At 40.1% G+C, this 27,709-nt stretch overlaps 1 protein-coding gene across 2 annotated transcripts in view; it reads left to right on the top strand.

Annotated features, from left to right (window-relative positions):
• ASTN1 (astrotactin 1) overlaps window positions 1–27,709 on the top strand; it is a 469,489-nt gene that overhangs the window by 324,501 nt on the left and 117,279 nt on the right. For both annotated transcript variants that reach the window (XM_043964036.1, XM_043964035.1), the window contains exons 9-11: window positions 1,007–1,081; window positions 17,619–17,756; window positions 18,885–19,035. In XM_043964036.1, the coding sequence (XP_043819971.1) occupies window positions 1,007–1,081; window positions 17,619–17,756; window positions 18,885–19,035 (364 nt within the window). The remainder of the gene's footprint in view (window positions 1–1,006; window positions 1,082–17,618; window positions 17,757–18,884; window positions 19,036–27,709) is intronic.

The following is a 27,709-nucleotide window of genomic DNA, read 5'->3' as shown; positions in this document are numbered from 1 at the left end:
TCTTAGAGAAAATACAAATGTATTACATTCAAGGATAGAAACATGATTTAAGCTGATAAAATATTACTCTGCTCAGAAAATAATCAATAAAACTAGTTTGTAATTACATCTAAATTTCTATGGATTTATTATATCATCAATGTGGGCATTCTCTCCAATAGTTTGACACTTATAATGTAGATCATAGGCCATCCATATCTTCTAATTCTGTTCAACTGAGTCAACTATTTTTTTTCTTTTTCTTTTTCTTTTTCTTTTTTTTTTTGGTGAGGCAATTGGGGTTAAGTGACTTGCCCAGGGTCACACAGCTAGTAAGTGTTAAGTGTCTGAGGCCAGATTTGAACTCAGGTCCTCCTGAATCCAGGGCTGGTGCTTTATCCACTGTGCCACCTAGCTGCCCCAACTAAGTCAACTATTAATTGACAACATTTATTAAACACTATTTGCCAGGCACCGTGCTAAGTACTGGTAATTAACAAAAGGCAAAAGAAGGTTCCTGCTCTCAGTCTAAATCAACAAAGATTTAAGTGCTTACCATGTGTCAGTCTCTGTGCTAAGTTCTGGGAATACAAATGCATACAGAAAAAAGTCCCTGCCCTCAAGGAGCTTACTTACTAAAGGGAAAAGGTAACCCATAAAAGGAAGCTGGAAAAGTGATGAAGGGCAGAAGAATGAAGATGTCTGACTTGGAAGCATGGTGAGGGAAGTGTGAGAAGAATGAAGGATAGAAAGGAATACAGGCATGAGCTCACAGTCTAATCAGAAAAACAACATGCACACGACTTTGCCATATCCTCCTGTAAATTCTTCATAAGTACTCACTCTTCACGCCCGAGGCCTTCCTATTCCTATAATTTTCTTGGAATTTTATGGGTAACAATGGAGTAAATGGGATGTCAGGTACGGGTCATATTCTCCACCTTAGCCAATGGGCCAATTAACACTATCAGTCCTTTTACTGAAAATGGCAAACCGTTTGTGTTTATGTTTTTGTTTTTCCTCCTAGACCTTGGCCTTACACAATATTTCAGAGAGGATTTGACTTGGTTTTGGGAGAGCAACCTTCAGATAAGATATTCAGGTAAGTGAATGATGGGGGACTGGTTTTCTGGCGTCTTTGGCTCCCACAGTTCCTCTCTTTGTGTTTTAACTTGCTCCTTAGTTAAAAAGTGATGGAAAACACTTCTTTATAGCAAAAGTGCCTGTGTGCTGATTAAAAACTAGATAGGATAATTGTGGAAAGGGGGCCAGATTTCAAATCGGAGAACATGCTTTCACATCTCAGCTCTTCTGCTTTCTTACCCATATTACCTTCGTGAACTCAATCCCCCTCTCTAGTCCTAAATTTTCTTGCATGTCAAATGAGAAGTTGGAATAAAACAAAAGTAAACATTGTGTAATTATAATGACTAAACTTGGCTCCAGAGAAGAGTAGAAGAAATAATCCTCTTTCTCTTCATAGTTGAAGTGAGGGATCATGGGTATGGCATATTATACCCTTTGTTCTTTCGAACTGCTTTTCTTTTTTAACCTCTTTCTTTTTTAAATATTTGTCAAAAGGTATGATGACTTATAGGATAGGGAATCAGGGAAGGATATATTCAGAAATGAAAGTCATATAATGAGAAAATGCATCAATACATTTTAAAAATTAGATTGAACTAGATAATCCCCAAGTTCCCTCAAGTTTTAAATCCTGTGATCACTGATACTGAAATCTTTTGGTTTCTTTATAATCAATATATAACACATTCAATAGAAAATGAACAAAATTCTGCCCCAGCCCCAGCTTCTCATAATCTTTGTGACGTGATTCCTGGCTTCTTGCTCCGAATTCACTTACCCTCATTCTTTTTAGAATTTTAACATTGTAACTATTGCTGCCCTCCTGCAAGGCTTGCAAAACCAGAACAAGCAACAAAAACAACAAGAAACTGGACTCTAGACTCAGTCTCCACTAATATTAGCATCAAGCTAATAAGTGTTCCCAGCTGGAAATTGTGTGAAAGAACATCCTTGAAACACGATTTCTGTCCTGAGCTTTGACTTTTGCTATCACTCCACATAGGAGGGTAGAGACTTTTGACAGGACAAGAAGAGGATTTCTCTCTTCTCTCCTCCCCTGCAAGATATATCACCTTCAGGAAGTTATGTGACTACCAGGAGCCACTATACCATTCATGAAGCCCAGATACACTCTGCAAATGGATATGGACACAGATTTCTCCAATGAAGAAGTGAAATCCAATAGTGGGACCTCTGGCCTCAGAAATGGGAGTCAGTTAGCCTTGGCAATTGAGAATCAGATTGTGGAAGAAAGCAGACCCTGGGAGCCTAGCTAGGGAATTCACACCCAGGGTATAGCTTCCTGAGGATTCCATATGGAATAAAAAGGTCATTGAGGCTTGTTGGTACCAGCGGTGTGAGTTACCTTGGCCACACATTTTCCTTATAAGAATGTCTCATTATCATTGTGTTGTAGGTTTGTGCCTACTTTCTTATACCTGTTGTATTTTTGGAATACTGTGCTCCAGGTTTATGGGAGGAATCTTTAATAGTTAGCAGAGTTTCCTTTATCAGCTTAGTAAATGCCTTTACTGAAAGCTAATTGCATTTACTAGCTGATTGCTAACGGTAAGCACACTGCTGGAGCATATGAACTTATGAGTGTTAAGAGTAGGTACTCATAGGGTATTTATAGAATCTGGCAGTAGCACACAACTTCTGGGAAGTAGCAAGAACAGGTGGTACATTTGTAAAATGGCGGTGGTAGTAGTAGTAGTAGTAGTAATTATAGTAGTAATGGTAGTAAATGAGATTTTCTCCCGAATATAATGCAATTTCCTCGAAATTAGGGCTATTTCATTTTGTCTTTTTGTCCCTTGAACCTGGCGCATAGTAGGTGTTAAATATATGCATGTTGATTGATGCGATTGATTTTGATAAATCAACCAGGTGCTACCCAGGACTAGAAACTCCATACGTAACATAAGCATGACCATGGGCAGCAATAAATCTTCCCCCCTAAACCCCCTCCTCCTCCAAACGTCCCTATTTCTGACGTGATCTCTGGAATTATCCCCATAACCCAGGTTTGAAACTCTGCACTTAGTCCTGACCCTCCCTTGTTATTCAGATCCTGTAACTAAACATTTGCTAATTCAGGTCCCCTTGTTTCTACAGACGCCAAACTAGTTTAGACAATCATTATTTTTCAAGTGAACTCTTGTAATAACCTCCTCATCGGTCTTTATACTTCGACTCTTTCCTCCTCCCCTCCAATCCCTCATCCACATACATATAAGCTGCCAAATTAATCTTCCTGAGACTCACCCCTCACCATGTTCTTCCTTTATTCAAAAACCTTCAGTGTCTCCCTGTCCCTAAGCTTGTTCTTCTGACATTGCAGGCTCCCTATAATCACTTTTACAGAATAATTTTGCTTTACTTTATTTTTTTTCACATACTCTATGCTCCAGCCAAAGTGGATTACCAACTGTTCTCTGAACTCTATTTGCCATATATATTGGTGCACTCCCTGCCTGGCATGTGTACCCTTCTCATTTCTTCCACTTAGAACACTTGGAAGTTCCCCAAAGAGATCTTCTACTGTATGGGGGAAAGTCATAAGGGTTTATGTGGTGCCTACTGTGTGTGTGCTAGGCACTGTGCTAAGTACTTTTACAAATAACTTATTTGATCTTCACAAGGACCTTAAGAGGTAGGTGCTGTTATTAATGCTATTTTGTAGTTGAAAATCTGAGGCAAACAGGGTTAATTGACTTCTTCAGGGTCATAAAGCTAATAAGTAGCTGAGGTCAGATTTGAACTCAGGTCTTCACTCCAGGCTTAGCACTCTATCTACTGAGCTAGTAGCTGTTTCAGGATTTTTTTTTTTTGATTCCTCATCGTTATTAGTGCTTAAATTTTGCCTCATTATGTATTTATGCATCTATCTTTTACCACTCCCTGCCCCCACCCAAGTTGTAATTATAGTAGTAAATTACTTGAAGGGAAAGGATACTTCATGAGACATCTAGCACCTGGCAGGATTGGATAAATGACTCTGCTGAACTCAAATTCCCTACAATTTCATGACTTTCCACTTCATCCAACTTTTTTTTTCTTTTCCAGCTGTTTTCTCTTCTGTCCTACCTTTTTGCCTATCTATACCTTGTCTTGCTTTTTCCTTTTTCTTTTGTTTTCCCTTTTGTGTAAGAGAGGAAAAGGTATAGAAGTTCTGACCTGATGAATAATTAAACAACCCTGGGGCATCAACATGCTTGCAGTCACAAAGAGGAACAATGATTGGCCTTGGGCTCCCATAGGATTTGAGTTCCCTTAAATTTACTCAGAAAAGTCAGTGCTTGGAGACTTTCCTTTATTAAGATGGTCTACTTTCACCCCATCCACACAATCTACCAAGACCCATGGACTCTAGGCATTTTTCCTGTCTTGTTTGTGACTTTTTAATCTCTCTGGGCACCCAGCCCACAGCAATTCCTGTTCCTTGAGGTAGCACCTGCCTTTGTCACAGAAGTTCACTCATAAACCTTGCCCATGGCTCCAGTACTGATTCATAGTAGCACCTCTTTACCGTGCCTTGAATTTTCTCTTTTCCTTTTCTTGGTGACAGTCCAGGGCAAACTGCCCTTTCTTAATAGGATTGGCCCAGGGCTGGTTTGAAGGATTTGCGTAGCATGAAGAGAGAGACTTTTCAATGTTGTTGTCCTTGGACCCTGACTGGGATACCAATGTCTAGAAGCTGTTCTAACAATTTTGGTTGTTTGATCTCAAATTCTTTCCTATAAATTATCCTCTCTTGGGTCTGAACTAGGAAGGGGCTGAGAAGATTAGCTGTGATTTCAGAGAAGCCCTATCCTGGAAGTTCTAACCTGGCCTTGATCATTCCCAGTCCCAAAGATCCTGTCAACATTGGGACAATCATATCCCTTATCCAAAGGCTGTGAGTGTGCCATCAAACACTACCCACTGCCCCCACCCTAGGCCAGGAGCCTGAAAAGAAGTTCTGCACAAAAACTCTCCTTATAGTAGAGGTCAGCTCTTAGAGAGTACTGAAACTATCGCAGTCTCACTAGCTTGTTTTAAAGCTGAAGTTCTTAATCTGGTATTTATGGAGTCAGTGAATAGACTTCAGGGGGGTTGGGGATGGGGAAAATACATCTTTAATTCCACTAATCTTTGATTTCCTTCATAGTCCTATGTGATGCATTTAAAATATTCTAGGAAGGGGTCCATATTGTTTTTGGAGTCATTTCACTCATGTCCAACTCCTTGTGACCCAATTTGGGGTTTTCTTGGCAAAGATACCTGAGTGGTTTGCCATTTCCTTCTTCAGCTCATTTTACAGATAAGGAAACTGAGGCAAACAGGGTTAAGTGACTTTCCCAGGGTCACTCAGCTAGTAAGTGGCTCAGGTCAGATTTGAACTCAGGAAGATGAATCTTCTTGACTCCAGAGGCTGCACTCCATCTTTTGTGCCACCTAGTTCAGTCTTCACCAATTGCAGAAGTAGTTCATGACACAAAATGTTAAGAAGGCCTACTTTAGAAGGACCCAGGTCCTATATCTATGTCCCTAGCAACCATTGTGAGAAAGTCAAATCAACTCAATAAGTATTTATTAAGACGCCAGTTATGTGTCAAACTCTGTACTAAGTGGTGTGGATTTAAAGAAAAGCAAAAATCGTCCATATTTTCAAAGAACTTAAGTCCAATGGAACAAACAACATGCAACCAATTATATATATAATATGTGCATGTATAAGGAGGGGGATGAGAGTGACAAGAAAGAGAGACAGGGAAGGGAGGGAGAGAAGGAGACAGGGATGGGGGAGAGACAGAAACTGACAGAAACACAGAGAGACCCAGAGTCAGAGAGAAAGACAGAGACAGAAACTGACAGAAACACAGAGAGAGACAAAGAGACACAGAGAAAGGATAAAGTGGAGATAATCTCAGAGGAAAGGCACTAGCATTAAGGAGGATCAGGAAAGGCTTCTTGTGGGGTTTTACCTAGTACTTGAAAGAAACCAGGGAAGGCAGGAGGCAGACACCAGGAAGGAGAATATTGCTGGCATGGGGGCAGCCAATGAAAATCCAGAGTGTGCAGATGAAATGTCTTGTATACGAAGCAGAAAGGGAAGCCAGAGTCCCTGGAACTTAGAGATTATGAAGATATGAAGAAGGGTAAGGTGTAAAAAGTCCAGAAAAGGTAGAAAGAGACTGCGTTATGAAGGGATTTAAAAGCCAAACAATGAGTTTGGTATTTGACCCGGGAGGTAATTGGTAGTCACTAGAGTTGATTGGGGGGGGGGGGAAGTGACATGGTAAAATTTATGCTTTAGGAAGATCAATTTGATGATTAAATAGAATCTGGATAGACTGGAGTGAAGCAAGAAGACTATAGACCCAAAGGCCCATCAAAGGACTATTTCACCAGTCTAGGCATGAGATGATAAAGGTCTGTACCCTGTGGTGGCAGTGTCTGAGGAGAGAAGGGAGCATATATGAGAGGTGTTTAAGGATAGAATAGAAAAGGAGCAGCTAGGTGGCACAGTGAATAAAACACTGGCCTTGGATTCAGGAGGACCTGAGTTCAAATCCAGTCTCAGACACTTGACAGTAGCTGTGTGACCCTGGGCAAGTCACTTAACCCTCATTGCCCTGCAAAAACAAAAAAGGAAAAAAAAAAGAATTAAAAAAATGATAGAATAGAAAGGACCCAGCAATGGATTGAACATAGTGGAGTGAAAGAGAATGAGGAGTTGAGGATGGAGAAGGAAGGGCTGCCAGGCCACCAATCACTGATTCCCATAAATCCTGTTCCACATAAGGTCATGCTTGGAGGTATGTGTGTATGTGTGTAAGTGCTTGCCTTTGAGCAAAGAGCTCAGTGCTTTGGAAGAAGTATTGGAAAGCACTTTTCAGGGCTCTGGGAGAAGCTGCAATAGCCCATAACAATAACGATTGTGGGTAGGTAGAACAGAAGGTTTAGCTTGGGAAGGCATTCCAGGGTCTCCCACAACTTCTTTCTTGTGATATTTCTGAAGAGAGTCTTGCCAAATTTGTAAGGAAAAAAAACACAAATGAGTTTTCAGAGAACACAGATTTTCCACAATTGTTTTCTCCATATTTGGCATTTGGGGCTATTGGGAAGGTTGTGCAACCAAAAGGGAGATCCCAGAATTTCATTGTCATAGTTATAGAATCAGCTCGAGAAGACATTTGAGCAATACTAACAGATAGCATTGCTATAGCACTTTGAGATTTGCAAAGTGCTTTATATCTGTTAATCATTTGATACTCAGACCCTGGGAGGTATTATTTCCCCGGTTTTTACAAAAGAGAAAACAGAGGTTGAGAGGGGTTAAGTGACATACTCAGGTTCACAGAGTTAGCAGAAGTTTGAGGCAGAATTTAAACTCAGGTCTTCCTCATTTCAAATCCCATGTTCCATCAATTATGCAACCTAGCCACAATGTCCTGGCCTTCAGATGGTTTGCCTGAACTTTCTTAGGCAGTGTTCTTTATTATAAAATGATTGAGAAGCATCATATCTCAGAGATGAAAGGGATAACTGACACCACTAGTTCAGCAATACCAGACAAGATCCCCTCTCTAATAACCCAGACAAAGAGTCACCAAGGTTTTTCTTGAAGTTCTCCAGTACCTAGAGGACAGGAAAGGGACCATTACTTCCCACTAATTTTATTTATATTAAGCTCTAAGTGTCCAGAAGATTTCCCTTATATCAAATCTATTCCTTGGTTCCTTCTATCCATTGCTCCTGGATCTTCTCCTTGGAGGAATGGAACAAACCTCTCAGGTATCTTTGCCAAGAAAACCCCAAATGGGGTCACAGAGTTGGACATGACTAAAATGACTTCAACTCCTGGGGCCAAAAAAGGCAAAACTATTCTCCCTTCCACTTGACAGTCCCTTAAATACTTGAAGGCAGTTTTCATTCCTCCCTCCCTCCCCCCCTTTCCAGTCTCCTTTCTAAAGGCTAAACATCCTTATTTCCTTCAATTTTATTCCACCTCCCTTGGCAGCAAACTCTACTATCTTGCAGAATAGACTTCAAAGAATTTTCTTATTAAAAATAATTTCCCTGTAATTTCTATTCCAAATCCCTCCAGCTGCTGTTTGAGTCGTTGTTTCCTACCCTCAGTGGGAATGGGAAACAAGGACGAGAAGAGAAGCAAAGATGTAGGAAATGGCTTCCAAAAACTGATCATGGGGAGGATAGAAGAGGAGGAAGGTGTGAAGTGGTTGGTAATTGCATTCAGCCAGATAACTTCTCATCTACAGCAACTGTTGTTTGCATTGGGCTTTTGTCAGGAACTTTTAATTGCCAAGCAAAGACAGTTGAACAAGCTAGCCTTATCTCAGGAGAAAAGGCAGGAAGAGTGAGATAAATAACTAAAGCCTTTCTCTGGAGCCCCCAGCAGCATAGCCCCTAGTGATCTGGAAATGTGTGGCTATCAGGCAGTTTGCCAGGAGAATTGCCCACCACAGCTGCTAAGAAAAAATGAAAAAGAAAAGTGACTGGAGAGTGAAGTTCTGTAAGCCAATAAACATACCAGGCAGAAAGAACTTTACAGTGCCCTTCATAGGATCTACAATGTTTGCGTCTTTCAGCCTTGGTTAAGTAACTATAATCTGGACACAAAGTGTTAGTAGGCTACTCTCCATGATGCGGAGATGAAAGGGCCCAAAGAAGTCCTCTGTTTTTCAAATTATCGGGAGAGGGAAGGAAGGAAGAGAGGGAGAAATGGAGAGAGGAAGGGAAGGAGAAAGAGAAAAAAGAAGGAAAGGAGGAAAGAAGGAGAAAGGAAGAAATGAAGGAAAAGGGGAAATATGAGGGAAAGAAAGAAGTTACAGAGGTAGAAAAGGGGGAAGAGAAGGAGGGAATGAGGAAAGAAAGGGAAAAGGTAGGGAGGGATAGAGAAAGAAATGAAAGAAAGGAGGGAGGGAGGAAGGAAGGAAGGAAGGAAGGAAGGAAGGAAGGAAGGAAGGAAGGAAGGAAGGAAGGAAGGAAGGAAGGAAGGAAGGAAAGAAGGAAGGAGAGGAGAGATTAAGGAAAGAAGGGAGGGAAAGGAAGGAAGGAAAGGAAGAAGAAAGAAAGGGAGGGAGGAATAAAAAAGTAAGGGAGGGAAGAAAGAAGGAAAGAAGAAAGGAAAGGAGAAAAAAGGGAGGAAGAAAGGAAGGCAAAGAGGGAGGGAAGAAGTGTTTAAGTAATTATCATGTACCAAGCAGCAATGACAGCATGGAGAAAGAAATAGAGTAATGACCTTGAAGGCAAGAAGTGGGTTCAAGTTATGCCTCTTATTCATATCTGCTTGATTGGTCTGGGTAATTCATTTAATCCCTTAATGTTTCATGTAACTCTCTAAGACTCCAAGATGAAGAGAAGGTGACAGCAGGCATTGATTAAGTGAGTTCCTTAGACCAGTGAAACTACAAATTCAGTCCTTAGACTATGTGCTAAGAACCAGATACAAATAGGAAAAAAATGAAACCATATATGCTATTCAGGAGCTTTAGAGCTAGAAGGGATTTTAGAGGCCAACTAGGTCAACTCAACTCTGACCTTTCACTTGGAGGAACCTGAAGCCCACAGAAATTGTGACTTGTCTAAGGTTACATAAATATGGACAAGATTTGAACCCAGATACTGAGACTCCAAAGCCAATGCTCTTTACACTATACCAGAAAAGAGTGAAATATTTCCTTTAAGGAGGTGGGAGGTGCTGAGCCAGTTGGCATCTCTAATCTCAGATACTAGGGAAGTCGAGACTAGAGGACTTGTTGAGTCCTGAGCTTTAATGAGCTGTATGGACCATGCCAATCTGGTGTCTATGGTTTGGCATTGATATGATAAACCCCCTTAGAGTGGGGCATCATCACATTGTTTAAGGAGGAGCCAGCTTGACTTAGGAGAGAAATAGAGCTAGTCAAAGCACAATGCCAACAATCATTAGTGGGAATGGATCAGCAAGTAGCCCCTATAATTCTAGCCTGGGTGTGAGGTGGGGAGATCCAAAATTATGAAAAATTGAAGACATTAAGATCACAAACAACAAAGCAATGGATCTGAAAGGGCTAAAGGGGATCTTGACTTGTGTCAGAGAAGTGGGCAGTGAAGAATCTGACACAGAGAAAAGGAATAAGGACCACTGGACACCTGAAGGTAAATAGTAGTTATGAGGTTCTTCCTGTAATATAGAAGGAAATTGGACAATCCAGGGTAAATACAGCTCATTCTTTGACCTGCAAGGAATAACAACAGAGACCAAAAGATAAAGAGGCTCTCCAATTATGGCCAGAGGAAGATTGACATGAGCTATGGTAATTGATGACTCCCTATTAAGGGGAGACATGAAAGAAGGGCATATATCCAGGTTGTACCAGAAACCATTCCAGGACTTATCCAACATGATAACTATGACCTACTTTTGATGATATGTAAGGGCACAAATGATATGGTGAAAAGGAACCTAGAAAACATCATCAGAGATTATGACATCCCAGACAGAAAACCAAACAAGACCTTGGAAGAATATTTAGTTGTTACTTTCTTCCCTGTTGCTGATTAAAAGACAATAGCTTCAGAAGAGAAATGAAGGTTTAGTATTGAGCAGCTGGTTGAGAGGATAGAGATTAGATAGAGGTGATTTGAATTTCTACACAAAAGAATAAGATTTAAGAATGATGGGAATTCCTTAAAGATAAAATGCACTTAAGAGTAGATAGACAGAAAGAAAGACATGGACAGTCAGAGAGATAAGATAATAGAGGTGTAGATATATGTGTATGTATATATATATATGTGTGTGTGTGCCTGTGTATATATATATATATATATATATATATATATATATATATATACACACACACACACACACATACATACATATATGCTTATTTTTTTCTTGGAACCATGTAAATACAATGAAGAAGAATTTAAATTGGAAAGTGTGGACAGAAACTACCTACATATACTCAATTAAATTTAGCAAAATTTTACTAATTTTTTGTTTGTTTTTTTTTAATCCCCAATGTCTGACATAGCACCTCATGTATATGAGATGATTCATAAATATTGGCCAAATCATGGTGGATGATCTGCTGTGATCAAAGACATCAAGTTCAAGGCACTAGGGACATGAAGATGCAATAATGCATAGTCTCTGACTACAGGCAGCTTTTAATCTAATTAGACAGATAAGATTTGTAACTAATGTAATGCTGTACTCATGTGAACCTAGATGTGGTGCTGGGGGTTAACTCTAAAAGGGACACTTATCTTTGACATATGTTCCCCACCCCAGAAACTTCCAAGAAATCTCTTTTCTAGAGCTTAGATATGGCTCATATCTAGTCTGTCACAGAGGTGGACAACAAGTTCCATAGATATTAAGTATGGCTCAAACTTTATTTTCTCTGCTACAGAAAATGAATAGGACATAAAAGATTCTTAGAAGCCCATGAACAAAGAAACAAATGGAAAGGATTCAAACAGCCTGAGACTCTGATGAACAGATACTTCCCATTCATTTCAGACTCACACTATCCAAGTTGGTGTAATAGCAGGGTTGGTAAGGTTCAGAGCTCTTGCTCTGCCCCACTCAATCTTCTAGTGAGGAGTCTATTTCTTCCCCAAGAAGTAGCTATTGAGGAACCTTCTTCCTCTAGGAGATTGGTGTCTGATACTGGAATCCAGCAAATCTTGATTTCTTGGGAACTTTCAAATATGCATGAAAATCTCATTCTTAGGAACTTTGGTCTCTGACCTGTTCTCAGCAATGGAAACAGAAAGCGAGAAGGAAACCAGGAACCCAGTGTCCATGGACTTCCCACTGTGGCAACCCAGGCAAGCTAGGCAGTTCACTTGGTGCTTCTCCTGCAAGTTGCCATTTTCTTATCCTGGGAGCCAAAGGGGAAAATTTCTGACTCTAGTCTAGAAGTCCCACGTGGAGCAGACTTAGGAAAAGAAAAAAAAAAGGAGGAAAGAGGAGGACATAAATTTGTGTCATAACCCATATTTGTAGACTGCAAAAGGGTCAGCTCTTTTGACAAAAGTCTGTCTTCTTGAACCTCAGTCAGCCAATCATTGGGAGGCATCCCTATTCTCTGAGCCATAAAATGCCCAAAGAGGGATTTTTTGGCTAGAGATCATCTAACCAAACCCCTTTAGTTTACAGATGAGAAAACTTACAAACTGTCCCCCTTGATCCTGTTTTCTTTCATGATTCAAGATAACTCGTGGTTCTTCATGAACATACAGTCTTATACACCATGCACAGCCTCAACTTTAGCAGCTATTCTTGTTCTTCAACTATCAATGTTATTGTTGGGTAGTTTGGGCTGTAGACTGGACTTGTGATTTTATTGGTATAAAGACTTCCTTAGATGAGGAAATTCCCTTTATCAATATAGGTTGCTACCTTCTCTTCATCTTATGATCTCCCAGCAGCACAAAGCCCTCTGGATGTGAAGTTAGGAAGACCTGAGCTTAAATACTGTCCCAGACACAATCTGATAACCCTTTAAATAGGCTCTCTCAACCTCAGTTTCCTCATCTATAAAATAATGATAATAATAGTACCTACTTTTCAGGGTTATTGTGAGGATTAAATGAGATTTTATATACAAAATTCTTGGCAAACCTTAAAGCATTATATTATTAAAGCATTATTAGTTCCATGTATCATCAGCATCACCATCATCATTAAGTTGTCTAGCACAATAAGGTTAAGTGATTTGACAAGGATCACATCGTATGTATGTGTCAGAGTTAGGATTTAAATTCATGTCTTACTAGATCTAAGGCTGGCTATTATTATTATGAATGATAACAATAATAGTTAGAATTTAGACAGAGCTTTAAGGTTGCAAAGCATTTTACATATATTATCTCATGTGATCTATTATCCATTTTTTCCTTTCTTGTCTAGGCAGCTATGGTCTGACAGAATCTGCTCTTTTATTATTTTTCTAGTCAACGTCCTGACTGCCTCATTCTACTCACATGCCCACCTGCATCCTTAGTTTCAGGTCTTGGGACGATTGAGAGTTCACCTAATTAGAGTGATCTGCCTAATCTTTGTCAAAGGAGGGGAGGGTCTCTGTTTGAGAGTGGTGATAATGCTTTTATTTAGCCAGCTGCATTATTGAAGAGAGAGAGAGAGAGAGAGAGAGAGAGAGAGAGAGAGAGAGTGAGTGTGTGTGTGTGTGTGTGTGTGTGTGTGTTAGTTCATCTTTTGCAATCCTTCGGTTGATGAGGTACTGCTGATGAAAATCCTTTTGCCTAGCTGGCCACACACAGCAGTATCCTATCTCCTATGTGGGTGCCTCCCTCAGAGCAGGGACTGACTTTGTCCCTTAACTGCATCTTGAAGGAGTGGTCAGACAGCAGGTTTGGGCGGCAGGAGTCCTAATCGTCAGGGGGAGCATTCCCAGGGTCCTGGCTTGGATCCAGTTTCCAGAATGATTGGTTTTCTTCCCTAGGGTGACCCCTGCACTTTGAGCTGGGTATGATCTTCAACCCTGACAGCTGTTTTGTCTAGGAAAGAAAGCTCCATCTCAGTCAGCAGGCAAGAGCAAGGGTAGTGGTACCCCTGTTACCAAATGCAAGGCACTCACAGGCAGTGCCAGGTCCTTGTTGCAATTATTTTACTGGTATTATTGATAAAGCTGCTTTTTGATTACAGACCCACTATCGGTTGGCCTGCCTCAGCTCTCTGGGCAGTGAAGTAAGTAGGAGGGGAGAGGAGAGTGTGTTTGGAAGAAAATTGAAAGGGATTCACAAATGATGCTTTGTGACTAGCATAGAAAACATGCCAGAGCTGGGTTCTCTTTAATTGTACGTGTCCTTCCATTGTTCCTCTCTTCACATTAAGTTGGAGAGACCAGACTGCCAGCAGCCCTGTGATATCCCACCCACGCTGGGCTTTTATCCCTCAGACTATTCTTGACTGTGAGCATGAAGCATTTGAACTACCTTGAACTGAAATGAGTGGATAAATAAACAAATAATTGCTCACAGTTTCCTTAAGATCTTTCTTGAAATGTTGATTGGTTCTTTTATTTCTTTTTACCCTCATTGTAGAGATATGGGAGGGGTGGGGATTACTGAAAGAACCCTACAGAGAAAATTATTAGCAAAGGTTAATGGTTGAGAAGAACAAAACTGGGTCTATCTTAAGATCATAAATCTATAAGGGGCCTCAGAGGCAATCTATTACATCCCTTCTTATTTTACAGATGAGAATATTGAGACCCTGGGAGATGAGGGGACTTAGATATGGTCATGCAGCTGGTAAACATCAAAGCAGGATTTGAACACAGGTCCTTTAATCCCAAAGCCAATGTTCCAAGTACCACACTATCTCCCCATTCTGTCCTCTTTCAGTAAACGAATCTCCTTGTTTTTGGGGGTTTTTTTCACTTCCCATTTCACAGAAGGATAAGGAGCCCTACTGGGTTGGACCCATGGGTTTTCTGGTAAAGGTGTAACAACTGTTTTTTTCAGAGAGAAAAAAATGAATGCTTGGCACACTTTTAAGATTACTCAGAAGAATAAACATTTTCTTCACCATGTTCTTAGTCTAGACAATAAACAAAACAGTAAATTCAGAATGATTTGTTGTGTTTGCTGATTTCCAAAGTGTATATCTCACATTTAAAATTTAACACTTGACTAGCTTCAGCATGCCCCTGGTTGGACCCTTTGCTAAATTTAAAATACTCAGATAGTGCACATGTGCACACACACACACACACACACACACAGAATTACAGAGAGAAACATACACATGTTAATATATCAGAAAATTCAAAATTTTATCAGTGTAGGTATTCCTTCCATCAACACAGATCATCTTCCCATTATAGTCATACATATTGGGGGAGGGGCTAGCACATCTCCAGCCTAGTGGAGTTATTTTGTGGAGATATATAGCTACAATGTGCTGATGATAAAGGAGAGAGAGACAGAGAGAGAAAGAGAAAAAACCTCTGAATTGGGCTTAGATTCATTTGCTTATGATAGTACTTCATACAATAGCAAGGAGAATTCTCAAATCAGAAGACCAACCCTATGCATTTCTAAAAATTCTGAATAACAGCCCTGATCCAATAGGTTGTATACATTTTCAAGAGTAATCTATGCCCTTACTTCTGGTTTAGCATCTACATATACAATACCACAAATCAGGACAGAATTATTTATCTCATGGAAGCAAGCTGAAGGACCCTTTTGTAATGTTAACAAGACAGCATATAGTTTCAGGGACCTTAACAGTTGCAAATTTCAAAACGAAAGGCTTTAGTTTCTTGCTGTTATAAGCTCAGAACAGCCATGGAGTTTGTATTTCTCTACTACTGAAGATACATTGAACCCCTTTGTTGTTGTTGTTGAGTCATTTCTGTCATGTCTGTTTCTCTGTGACCCCATTTGGGGTTTTCTTAGCATGATACTGTAGTAGATTGTCATTTCTTTCTCCAGCTCATTTTACAGATGAGAAACTGACGTAAGCAGTGTTGTGACTTGTCTGAGGTCACACAGCTAGTATGAATCTGAGGTCAGATTTGAACTCAGGTTCTCCTGACTCCAGGGCCAGCATTCTATCTACTATGACACCAGCTGACCTTACAATGAAGCTATAGAAGCTGGAAGGGACCTTCATAGTTGTCTAATTGAACCTATGTGTAAAAGGAGTCAGCCATATGACATACCCAACAAGTTGGATGATCATCCAACTTTTGCTTGAAGACCTCCAAGGAAGAGCAGGCTGGTAGAGCTTAACTATACTTTGTGGCTTTAACTGGATTAGCTTCTACATAAACACAGACACATTTTCAACTAAAGTCCAACTCCAGTGCCTCTTCCTAGTATGAAGAATCTTGGGTCCTTGGAGGCTAAACCATTGATACACAAACTCTGGCAGATCCAACCAAGATAGAAAAGTTTACAGTATAGTCTTTGGGGTGTATTGTGTATCTGCCATTTGGGGGCCAGCCTAGCTAAGTTTCAAGGGACTCATCAATACAAGGTTGATCACTAGTGTTAGCAACTCTTGAAATTATCAACCCAGGCATGAAGTGTGATAATCTGCAGTGTCATTCATTCAGTCAACAATCATTTTTTAAGCTCTGACTTTGTGCCAGGCACTGTCCTAAGCACTGGGATTACCAAGAAAGGCAAACCATGTCTGCCATTGGTGTAGGTTATACTCACACTGATTAAATCATCTATATTTGTTCCTTAAAGTATTAAAGCTAGTATTAATACATGATTATGTATGGCATACAGGTAACCATAGAGCACTATGGTCTCTGAAGTACTCAAGATAAGGATAACCCAAAAAGTAACAGACTCAGAGAAGGCTGTGACAGGGGCACTATAATATGATGGAAAGTGGTCTACTTCTATAATCAAAAAACCTTGGTTCAAATCCTGGCTCTACTGATCATTACCTTGATACATCATCGTACCTTCATGGGCTTTAGTTTCCTCTTCTAGAAAATGAGGGGGTTGGGATGGGTGTGCTTTGAACCCCATTACATTTCAATATCTGTGATTTTGTGTTCTTCTGCTATGAACAAAGACTGATGCAGTAGTAGTGCAAAGATGGCCATGAAAAATCATAACTAAAAAAGAAAATGAGACAGTCACAGAGTGAGGGCAAGAGATAACCAATGGATAGCCTACTTGTTCCATTAATATCCTTGTTATGTCAAGAGAAGAAGACAAAGATCCCTGGCATGTTGAGTAGACTCCCTGTGGTATATTTATGGGAAGACATGGATGACATTTGCATAGAATGGGCTGGCATGGAAAGGAGATAATGGATCCATTGGGAAACTGGAATGTATATATATACACACACACACATACATATATATACATATATACACACATATACATATATGAATGTGTGTATAAAATGCATTGAACACACCAACATATATATGCATGAGATATTGCTATTGGCATTGACTTGGGTTGGGGAGTATGAGTATTTTAAAATTCTTCTCGACATGGTTGTAAATCTCTCCTCAGATTTGGTTTAGGGGAAAGGATTCCTACTCTGGGCTGAAGGTATCATCTTAAATTTGCAAGGTCATCTCTTTGTGACCTAGAAAATTCAAAAAATGTTTAGAACTAAGAGGAATGGAGAGAGTATTTAGTCTTCTTTCCATTTTATAGATAGGTAAACTGAGGCCTAGAGAGGTTAAATGACTGGCTCCAAGTCATAGATAATGCTTGAACTGAAACTCAAACCGAGGTCTCTTGATGCAAAGCATTCTAGCCTTTTCCTCATATTACAAGGCCTTCCATAACTGTTTTTAAGACATGAATATTAGAATCACTTCTGCCATCAATGGGCTGTGTGAGCTAATTTTGGCAACTTCCTATCCCTTTTGTTTAGACATTTTGTCTGTCAAATATCAATATCTGAAAAGGTGTGACTTTACCTGAGAAGACTGGTGAAAAGAATATAGCTATCCTATATATTGCCACCATCTCTAGTGTTAGCTAAGCTGTAATGACTATTAACCATTACATTTTGCTCTGCACCCCTGCAGGTTTACCTATACTCTAGGAGAGGGAATGTGGCTGCCTTTAAGCAAGAGTTTTGTGATTCCACCTGCAGAACTGGCCATCAACCCTTCAGCTAAGTGCAAGACAGACATGACCGTGATGGAGGATGCAGTAGAGGTCAGGTAGGTTTGGGTTTAAGGAGAGCGTTATGAGCCAAGAAGAGTTTTCATGAGATTGTATGGTCCAAATGCTAGGAGACAAAATGGCAAGCTAGGTAAGAAAGGATGGGGACCTGTCCTATAGGCTTTACTTATAAGGTGCTCAGTGATAATTTCCTAGGAAGCAATAATGCCCACTAGAAAGTCCACATGATGAATTGGTATGTAAAGATACTCTGTGACTGTTTACATGTGTGTGAACATGTGTGTGTGTGTGTGTGTGAATGTGTCTGTGTAGTTAAGGGGTGAGGTGGGGGCTATGGGGAATATGTTTTTTCTCTCTCTCTCTCTCACACACACACACACACACACATGCATGAAATCTTTAGTCAGGCAAATGAATAATAGTTTCAGGCTCCATGCTATAATTGCTCTATTTGGCTCAAAAACTAAAAACAAAAACAAAAACAAAAAAACAATGGCCTTGGAGTCAGATTACCTGGATGGGAATCCAGACTTAGTCATGGATTTGCTATGCAAGATTCATAGCAAAGCTCTTAACTTCTCTATATATGTATATAATTCTTTACATGTATTGTGTATATCTATGCCCATGTGCATGTTGTATACATATGTGTGAATATATGTATGTGTATATATATAACAAACCTTAGGAACTGAAGTTAAGGATCACTTAAAATTCAATAGATGCCCATGGTATGTATGAACAAGATGTAATAAGGATATATTGTTTTCATTATCTTGGTTTTTTAATACCACTAATATATTAATTGATATGAGAGTTAATTGATGTTGATTTCTGAAATTTATCTATCTACCTATCTATCAATATCTATTTTATTCATTCATTCATTCTTCTATTCATTCATTTATTGAATTTGTAGAGAGATATAATGACACAACCCAGCTACTAACAGTAAGAACAGGTCATCCTGAATTCTTACCAGCTATGGGTATGACATTTAATAGCCAAGACTTTTATTTTCTTTATCCACAAAATGGAAATCACACATCAACTCAAAGGATCAAATGAGATAGAATGCATGCAAGTCTATGTAATCAATAAGTGCAAATGACATCTTTTCTTTTCTTTTTTTTGTTCTATGACTCTTTGCCTAACTCTACCCACAGAGAAGAGCTGATGACCTCATCCTCCTTCGACAGCTTAGAAGTTCTCTTGGATTCATTTGGACCTGTCAGGGACTGCACTAAGGACAATGGGGGCTGTAGCAAAAATTTCCGATGCATCTCAGATCGCAAATTGGACTCCACTGGTTGTGTGGTATGTTAGTTCTCCTCAGTCTTTTTATTTTATTTTTATTTTTTAATGAAAAGAAGGTTTGGGAACCGGTCAGAGATAGCCAGGAAAAGTCTAGAAATGTTTATGGAAGTCCTGGAGATATAAGAAGGAAGAAGGGGAATGATAGCATAAGAAGCAAAGTGAATATTCAACTACTAATACACTATGAACAAAATAAAAATGAGCAATGAGACATTAACAGTTATTTTTAGTTTTAATTATCAGCTAGTTTACATAGCAGTTCCATTAGTAGTACAATGAATATGAGTTCCTTAAGGCCAAGAAATGACTCGCTTTTTCATTTGGAGCCCATCACCTAATACAGTATCTACCATATAAAGTTGCTTAATAAATGTTTATTTGTTTGTTGGTACAATCCCAGTAGTTAAAGAATGAAACAAACTCATCCATTACCCTTCCAATCATCAACCAATTCATTGGGAAGTATTCATTGAGTATATAATATGTTCTATTGCTAAGTTTTGGGGAGAAAATAATAATAACTTTAATATATGGTATCTGTCCTCCAAGATCTTACAACGCAGTTAGGAAAAAAAGACCTACACATATGACCCAGTACAAGAATATAGGATCATAGAATAGAGTTGAAAAGGAACTTAGAGTTTATCCAATCTTTATTTTACAAATAAATAAACTGATACCAAACAAAACTAAGCAATTTTTCCAAGGTCATATGGCTGGTCAGTGACAGAGCTAGGATTGTGACTGAAGTTCTATGATTCTAACTTGAGTGACCTTTCCACCATACCACTCCTTGAAGATGGTACCCTGTCCTCTTTTTCTTTTTGTATCCAGACTCTTAGTATCATTTGTTTCACATAGTAAGTTGTTAATGAACTTATCTTTCCTTCAAACATCCACTCATCCATTCAGTGATTAACTTTTGCTATAGGCTGTAAGCATACAGGAAGTTCAAGGAAGGGAGAGCTCAGAATGGGCTAGAGTAGCCGGGGAAGGAACCATAGCTTACTCAGAGTAAGTTTAATGTAGCTTTTCTACTTCTCAAGAAGGACACAGGGGATGATTTGCTCCAGCACAGGCAGAGTTGGCTTCTGTCAGAAACCATGCTTATAAAACCCTTGCAATTTTAACCTCTCTTCTTATATAGATGACCACTCACCTATCTGATCATTCTTTGGGATACCTTTGGGAACTTCTCAAGAATCTGAAACTATTGGGGGCAGCTAGGTGGTGCAGTGGATAAAGCACTGGCCCTGGATTCAGGAGGACCTGAGTTCAAATTTGGTCTCAGATACTTGACACTTACTAGCTGCGTGACCCTGAGCAAGTAACTTAACCCTCACTGTCCCACCAAAAACAAACACAAAACAAACAAACAAAAAAGAATCTGAAACTATCATGCTAAAGAACTGGTTGGACAACAAAGGATATTAGAATTTTTCTGTTGCAAAGAAGAGAGAGGTTGTCTTGACCAGGGAAGGAAAAATGGGGTGGAGCTGCCTCAATGAATTCCCATTGGCAGGCCTATTTTTTTTAAAGAGAGCAATTACATAATCCTCAAAATCTGGAGAAAGGATGGGCTGGAAAGGGAATGTAGAAGGTAAAGGAACAATGAATAAGAGTAGGGAAAGAGACAGGCATCAGTCAGCAATTATTTTTAAGTACCTACTATGTGCCAAACACGGTGTTGGGTGCCCTGTATCCACATATAAAGAATGATAGAAAGGTAAATGAGAGAAACAAGTACAAAGTATAAAGTATTTATCCCAGAGAAGACATCTTGGCTCTGCCACTTGTTAGCGTTGTCACCTTCAACTCTCTGGTTTTCAATGCCCTTACCTGTAAAATGAAAGGGTTGGGCAAGATGGCTTTGATGATTCCATCCAGCTCCAGAGCTATGACATGGTAGCCTCTCCTCCCCCTCCCATGTGCTTCTTACCTTCAATTGCTTGTTAGCAAACCAACCCTCCACTTTAGCTGCAAGCTGTGCCACTTCTGAGTCCTTGTCTCTCATAAGCTTTGCTTCCCTTGGCCCATAGAGGGAATAGCTTTCTCTTGAAAATGTATGTCTAAAAAATAAAGAAAGAAAATGTATGTGTACCTGGAACTGGAGAAATGGAATGTTTCCTGCCACAGGATGTTTCTTAACTTCTGTTGAGGGGGTTGTGGCTTTCAGAAGGATGGGTCTTTTGAGAAGGGAGAGGAAGGGAAGAAAGTCCAAGAATGGGAAAGGGAGAGAGACAGAGACAGAGACAGACAGACAGACAGATAGATGGAGACAGAGAGACAGATTGTAAGAAGAAGAAAGAAAGAGAGACATAAGGTAGGGAGGAAAAGAAAAAATGAGAGTTAGAAAGAGACAAAAAAGGAAGAGAGGGTGGGGGAGGAAGGAGAAAGGGAAATAAATAATGAAAGGGAGAAGAAAGAAGGGAGGGAAGAAGAGAGCAGTAGGGAAAGAGAAGAGGAAAGAGGGGTAGAAGAAAAAGAGAGAAAAGGACAGAGAGGGAGAGGGGAAAGAAGAGGAGAGAGATGAAGACAAAGAGAGGGAGAGAGAAACATACAAAGAGAGCTGGAAAGAGAGGAGGAAAGAGAAAGAAAGAAAGAAAGAAAGAAAGAAAGAAAGAAAGAAAGAAAGAAAGAAAGAAAGAAAGAAAGGAAGGAAGGAAGGAAGGAAGGAAGGAAGGAAGGAAGGAAGGAAGGAAGGAAGGAAGGAAGGAAGGAAGGAAGGAAGGAAGAAGAAAGAAAGAAAGAAAGAAAGAAAGAAAGAAAGAAAGAAAGAAAGAAAGAAAGAAAGAAAGAAAGAAAGAAAGAAAGAAAGAAAGAAAGAAAGAAATGGAGACAGAGAGTGATGGAGGATTGAGGAGTGGAGATTCTGTCAGTTCTGTCTTAGGAATGGGAAAGCAGAACCGAGTGACCTCATAAGAACACACCTTGAAAAATATGATTTAGATTATCTTTTATGCCCTCTGGCCAGGGGCTGGCTTTATTCCTTATCCCACCCTTCTTGGCTCTTGCCAGTCTCATTTTCATTGTCTCTAGTAATGAGGATCCAAATCAAGTCCTTCAGGAGACGATTTCACTGACTAGCAGAGCTCAAGGTTGGGGCATTTTTCTTTCTATTCAGACTGCATTTTCTTTATCTAATTTTAAAATCTTTGTGAATTGGTTCATGGGAAAGATGCATGTGCATGTCTATACACACACACACACAAACACACATTTCAAACATGTTTACTTTCTGATTCTCTCCCCTCAACCTCTGCTCCTGCCCTATCCTTCATGATGGCTTGCTTGTCAAACAACCCTGGTTCATCATCCTGGCCTTTTGCCTGGCTTTGAGCTGATGGCTTTTTCTCTTTTAATATCATACTCCATTCGAGTGGGAGTGGCAGGAATAGCTCAGATGAATATGCATTTGTAATAGGGCCACTGTCTTTTAAAATCTGTCCCCCAGAAAAAAGTCAACTAATAATATGAGGGGGTCTGTACTCTCAGAGCACTTTATAACCACCATTCTCATGACTCCTGCAGGAGAAGACTGGACAGTTGAACCAGTTCAGAAAACTGAATCATATAGAATCCAAGTATATGGAGAAGCCCCAGAGTTCATCTACCTAGATCTGAAGCATGCATCCATCCCTTCTACAATATGCCAAAATGAGTGATCACCCAACATTGCCTGGAGTCTTGATCTGAGAAAGGGATGGAGGGAGCAGGGTTGAGAAATAACCAGGGGCTTCAACTCTTTCCTAAGAGTCCCTTTATGCTATTGTGAAGTACAGACATATACATAGACAGACATCTGTCTGTGATACTTGAGGTGCAGTACTTCCTAGACTTTTTCAATTCGTAATTCAACAAATTGTTAAACCAAATATAATATGAGGCATTTGGTGAGGGCAAGGGAGGGAGGCAAAGCTTAACTCATAGGAATAGGGCAGGAAGGAGCTTTAAGTATTATATAGTCAAATTCCCTTTACTTTACTGATGAAGAAACTGAGGCCCAGAGAGATTAAATGATTCGTCCCATTACAAAGAGCTGGTAAGTAGCATGATCAGGATTCAAAACCAGATCCCCTTATTCTCAGTCCAATAATGTTCCCTCTACAATCTAATGGGATTGTGGTCAGGCATTTACTAAGTGCATCCCATGTACAAGGCATTGTCCTTAAATACTTTACAAATATATCTCAGGGCAGCTAGGTGGCACAGTAGATAGAGCACTGGTCCTGGAGTCAGGAGGACCTGGGTTCAAATGCGGCCTCAGAAACTTAACACTTACTAGCTGTGTGACCCTGGGCAAGTCATGTAACTCCAATTGCCTCAAAAAACAAAACAAAATAAAAAATATATATGTCATTTTATCCTCAAAATGACCCTGGATGTTAGGTATGATTATTAACCCCACAAAATGAGGTAAATAAAAATTAACGGACATGTCCAGGGTAACACAGCTACTAAGTATCTAGGATCAGATTTGAACTGAGGTCTTTCTAAGCTTCAGGTTCCAGTTCTATGCACCATTTTACCATCTAGGGGGATAAGTCACAAACAGAAATAATAATGGTCTACTTGAGAAATGCTTTAGAAAGTTGTAAAACAAAGTACTTTTTTATGTGAGGTCTGATGGGGAAACTTGTTCCTGCTGGAGGCAATCAGGCAAGGAAAAGAAAAGTGTCACAAATAAGAAGAAAAGGGAAGCTTTGAAATCAACTTCCCTGACTTCCATTCAATTCACTTTCCACTACACTTAAGCCTCATCTCAGTTTGAATTGCCTCCCATCAATACATCATTATGGTGTTGCCATGTTGTCCCATGAGCCTTTCTGCATCAAGGGGCCATCCTGCTGTCATTGCTGGACTTGGCATGAGGGTGATCTGTGTTCCAATCCCACTTCAGCCATGTACTTAACTGAAAGATAGAGAGGGATAATGGGGGAGAGAGAGGGAAGGGGAGAGGGAGAGGAAGGGAAGGGAAGGGAAGGGAAGGGAAGGGAAGGGAAGGGAAGGGAAGGGAAGGGAAGGGAAGGGAAGGGAAGGGAAGGGAAGGGAAGGGAAGGGAAGGGAAGGGAAGGGAAGGGAAGGGAAGGGAAGGGAAGGGGAGGGAAGGGGAGGGAAGGGAAGGGAAGGGAAGGGAAGGGAAGGGAAGGGAAGGGAAGGGAAGGGAAGGGGAGGGAAGGGGGGGAAGGGGAGGGGAGGGGAGGGGAGGGGAGAGAGAGAGAGAGAGAGAGAGAGAGAGAGAGAGAGAGAGAGAGAGAGAGAGATGGAGATGAGCCCAGGCAAGTTACTTCTCTGAGGCTCAGTATTTCCTCATGTGCAAAGTGGGGGAGCTAGATTCAATGAACTCAAAGGCTTCTTCCATTTTTAAATCTATGATTTTCTGAGCTATTTCCCAGGCTTCCCATAGGCTTCACACACGTATTTTTCTTTAAGGGAAGGTCAAAGGTCAATCTCTGTTCATGTGGTTTGGGTCACAAGAAGAAAGTCAGTTGAATTATCTCTATCCATAGTGGTAAAAGCTACTAGGCACATCTCTCTCCCATCAACTATTTGTAAATATGGGATGACCTTTTCTTTCTTCCCCAAATTTTGAGCATCAACAGTGTTACTGCCCTTTCCTTACAAGAATGACCTGTGTGAAGGTAACCCCAGCAAATGGTGATTTTATTGATTAGCAAGAGAGAAAAGGAACTCCAGAAAATTCTGGCCAAGTGTGTTTGCTCAGTGGAGCTCTGGGCAAACAGACAGGGCTGAGATTCCTGTTTTGTCCCCATTATCAGTTCAGCCTTCATCTGTATTTCTAAGGAGGCAGGACACATCTCTTTTGGCTCTGCATGGACTCCCACAGGGTTAATTGCTATCCAGTTAATTGCCCTGTTGTTTATATATTCTCTGGAGGATGAAAACAAATATCCGTGAAAGGCAAAGACCTGTGCAAAGCATAATTGCCCTGCCCTCCAAATCAAACCTTGCACAGACAGCTGGAAGCTTCTTTGGCAGAGCACTCAGATGGGGCTGAGGACTCAGATGGGCTGAGTACTGAGGAAGGTAAAGAGGACAGTGGACTGTGTTTTACTTCTACCTAGACATAATCACAAAATCCGAGATTCAAGGAAAGGACCTCAGAGTTAGGCCATCTAATTCAATCCATACCAGAATACTGACACCTACAATATCCTCAACAAGTGTCCATCTATCTAGCCTTCCACTGATTGCCAAAGGGAAGACCTATTTTATTTAATGTGAAAATGGTTAACAAATAACTCTGCCATTATTATTCAAAGATGACATTAATGACTGATCCATCATCTTTAGAATGTTGCTATTCAGAGTTCTTTTGCCAATGGGAGAGGCATTTGCTTTTTCAAACACACATCATCACTAAGTCCATACCATCACCCAGGGTATGTATTTTTGAATGTCCGTCTGATGTCCACATTCTGTGACTAAGGAAGAGAGCTACATGAATTGGACTGTCCAGAGACAGAACTCAAAGTGTTACTACCTGTGTGACCCTAGACAAGTTCAGAATCTGAATGTCAGTGTCCTTATCTGTAAAATGGAGATGATAGTATATGTATCACCTCACATGATACATATGGGTATCAAATGAGATGAAGTATGAGGATTTCCTCATAACCTTAAAGTACTATATAAAAGAAAACTATCAGGTTCTCACCAGGGATTTTGATTACTCACTGACTCCTTGTCTAATCATTCTGTTCTCTCATATTTACCCCTCCCTAAACCCATTTGTCCCCTTTAAATCAGTGTTGCATAGAGTTACAGCATTCCCCTATCTTAAAAGGCAGTGAATTGTGGGGTCAGCACATAAGTAGTTGCATGAGGAATGCAGATTTAAAGTCTGAAAGGACTTGATGTTATAGAGATGGAAACTCAGACCCAGAAAAAGGTTAAGGAACTTTCCCAAGGTCATACAGGTAGTAAGGGACAAACCTGGATTTGAGACAGAGTCCTCTGATTCCACCTTCAGTGTGCTGTCCATAGTACCAAGATGCCTGCCACTGCTGATAGCCACTGTATTTGTTTACTCCATGACTGTTCTTGTAGAAGAGTAAGCCAAGAACAATATTACATGGTTTAGAGGTTTATGGGGAATTTCATGGCAGGGAATTAAGGTAGCTTTTTTATTCAAATTTAGCTCTATAAATCGTGTCTCTAGGGAGTATGTGAGGGCAGGCACAGGGAAGGGAAATGAAATTATGAGAAGATTAAAACCCTCATGGCAGGTTTTAACAGAAATTTGTAGAAAAGACGATTTGTGAAGGGAAGATGGTTTCTTTTTACTAGTTAAAAGAGAACATTTTCCTAACCCAGTAGGGATGCAGGCACCTGTTACCAGAGCACCCATCTCTCAGTCTGGGATAGACAGGAGCAGAGGCTGGTGTACCATGGATGTGACCAAATTCATTTAGGTTTCTGGGTAATTAGCCAGCAGAAGAGTACTAGTAGGAATAGAGAGTGGAGGGTGGTACAGAAAAAAGGGGGAGGCGATTATGATTAGTGTTGAGTGGGGAAAACCAGTTAAATCTTGTTAAATCTCATTAACACAAATATGCATTAGATGAGAATTAAGCCAAAAAGCCATGAGCAGCCCATGAAAGACAATTAACCTTGTGTGTTTTAGGGGTCACTGAAATAGAATGCTCATTTATCAGCTATGTTTGATGCAGGGCATAAGGGAAGGTGGTGGTTGTTACTCAATTACATCAGCAGGTACAGAGATTTTCCCCAATATCCCAACCCCTCACTAACCAGAATTTATCTTTTTCTGGGATTAGTGGACATGGACTATATGAAGTGGGGTTCGATAGAACCCAATGTCCAAGTCTGAAACAATCTGTTCATTTTCAATATTCACACACACACACACACACACACACACACACACACACAGGCAGGATGGGGCCATCACACACCAAAAGAAACACTCTTAAAATCCTTGTGAAGGATAAGCTAAACAATTCCCTCATGCCTAAGGGCAATATTTCTCTTAGGCTCTTCCACTCTGACTTAAGGTCCTTGGTGAGAAGAGGGAAGCTTTATGAGGATTGAAGGTTCTTCCAGAGAGAAATATAGATTCTGAATGATTCTAGAGGGAGAAACTACAGTAAGACTTCATAAGCTAAAATAAAATGAAATGCATAATTCAATGAAATCTTGATTCATAGGATCATAGATTTAGCACTCAAAAAATATCCTTACTAGTCATCCAGTACAGTGCTACCTTTACAGATGAGGAAACTGAGGACTAGAATAGTTAGGTGACTCACTCAGCATCACCCAGGTATTAAAAATGGCAGAACTGAGATTCAAAACTGACTAACTCTACATCTGACACACTTCCTGTTGCACCATGCCATCTCGTTGAAAGCTTAGGGAATAAAATGTTCTCCTTAATGGAACTTTCTTGTCACAGAACGACAAGCTGCAAGTGATCTTAGCAATTACTTTAAACTAACTTTCTCTTTTTATAACTGAGGAAACTGAGGCAGAAATGAAGTGACTTATTCAAGATCACAGTGAAAGTCAGTGACAGGTCTAGGGCTTGAATTGTGTGTCTCCACTCCATCGAATTTTCCACTATAACATAATGAGGTTAAATAACATATTTTTTTTTGTTTCAACCTTGCTGATACTCTCCTGCCTTAGT

This window comes from Dromiciops gliroides, chromosome 4, assembly GCF_019393635.1.
Source record: "Dromiciops gliroides isolate mDroGli1 chromosome 4, mDroGli1.pri, whole genome shotgun sequence".
NCBI classification, from domain to species: domain Eukaryota; kingdom Metazoa; phylum Chordata; class Mammalia; order Microbiotheria; family Microbiotheriidae; genus Dromiciops; species Dromiciops gliroides.
This window is presented reverse-complemented; position numbering and strand designations above follow the sequence as displayed.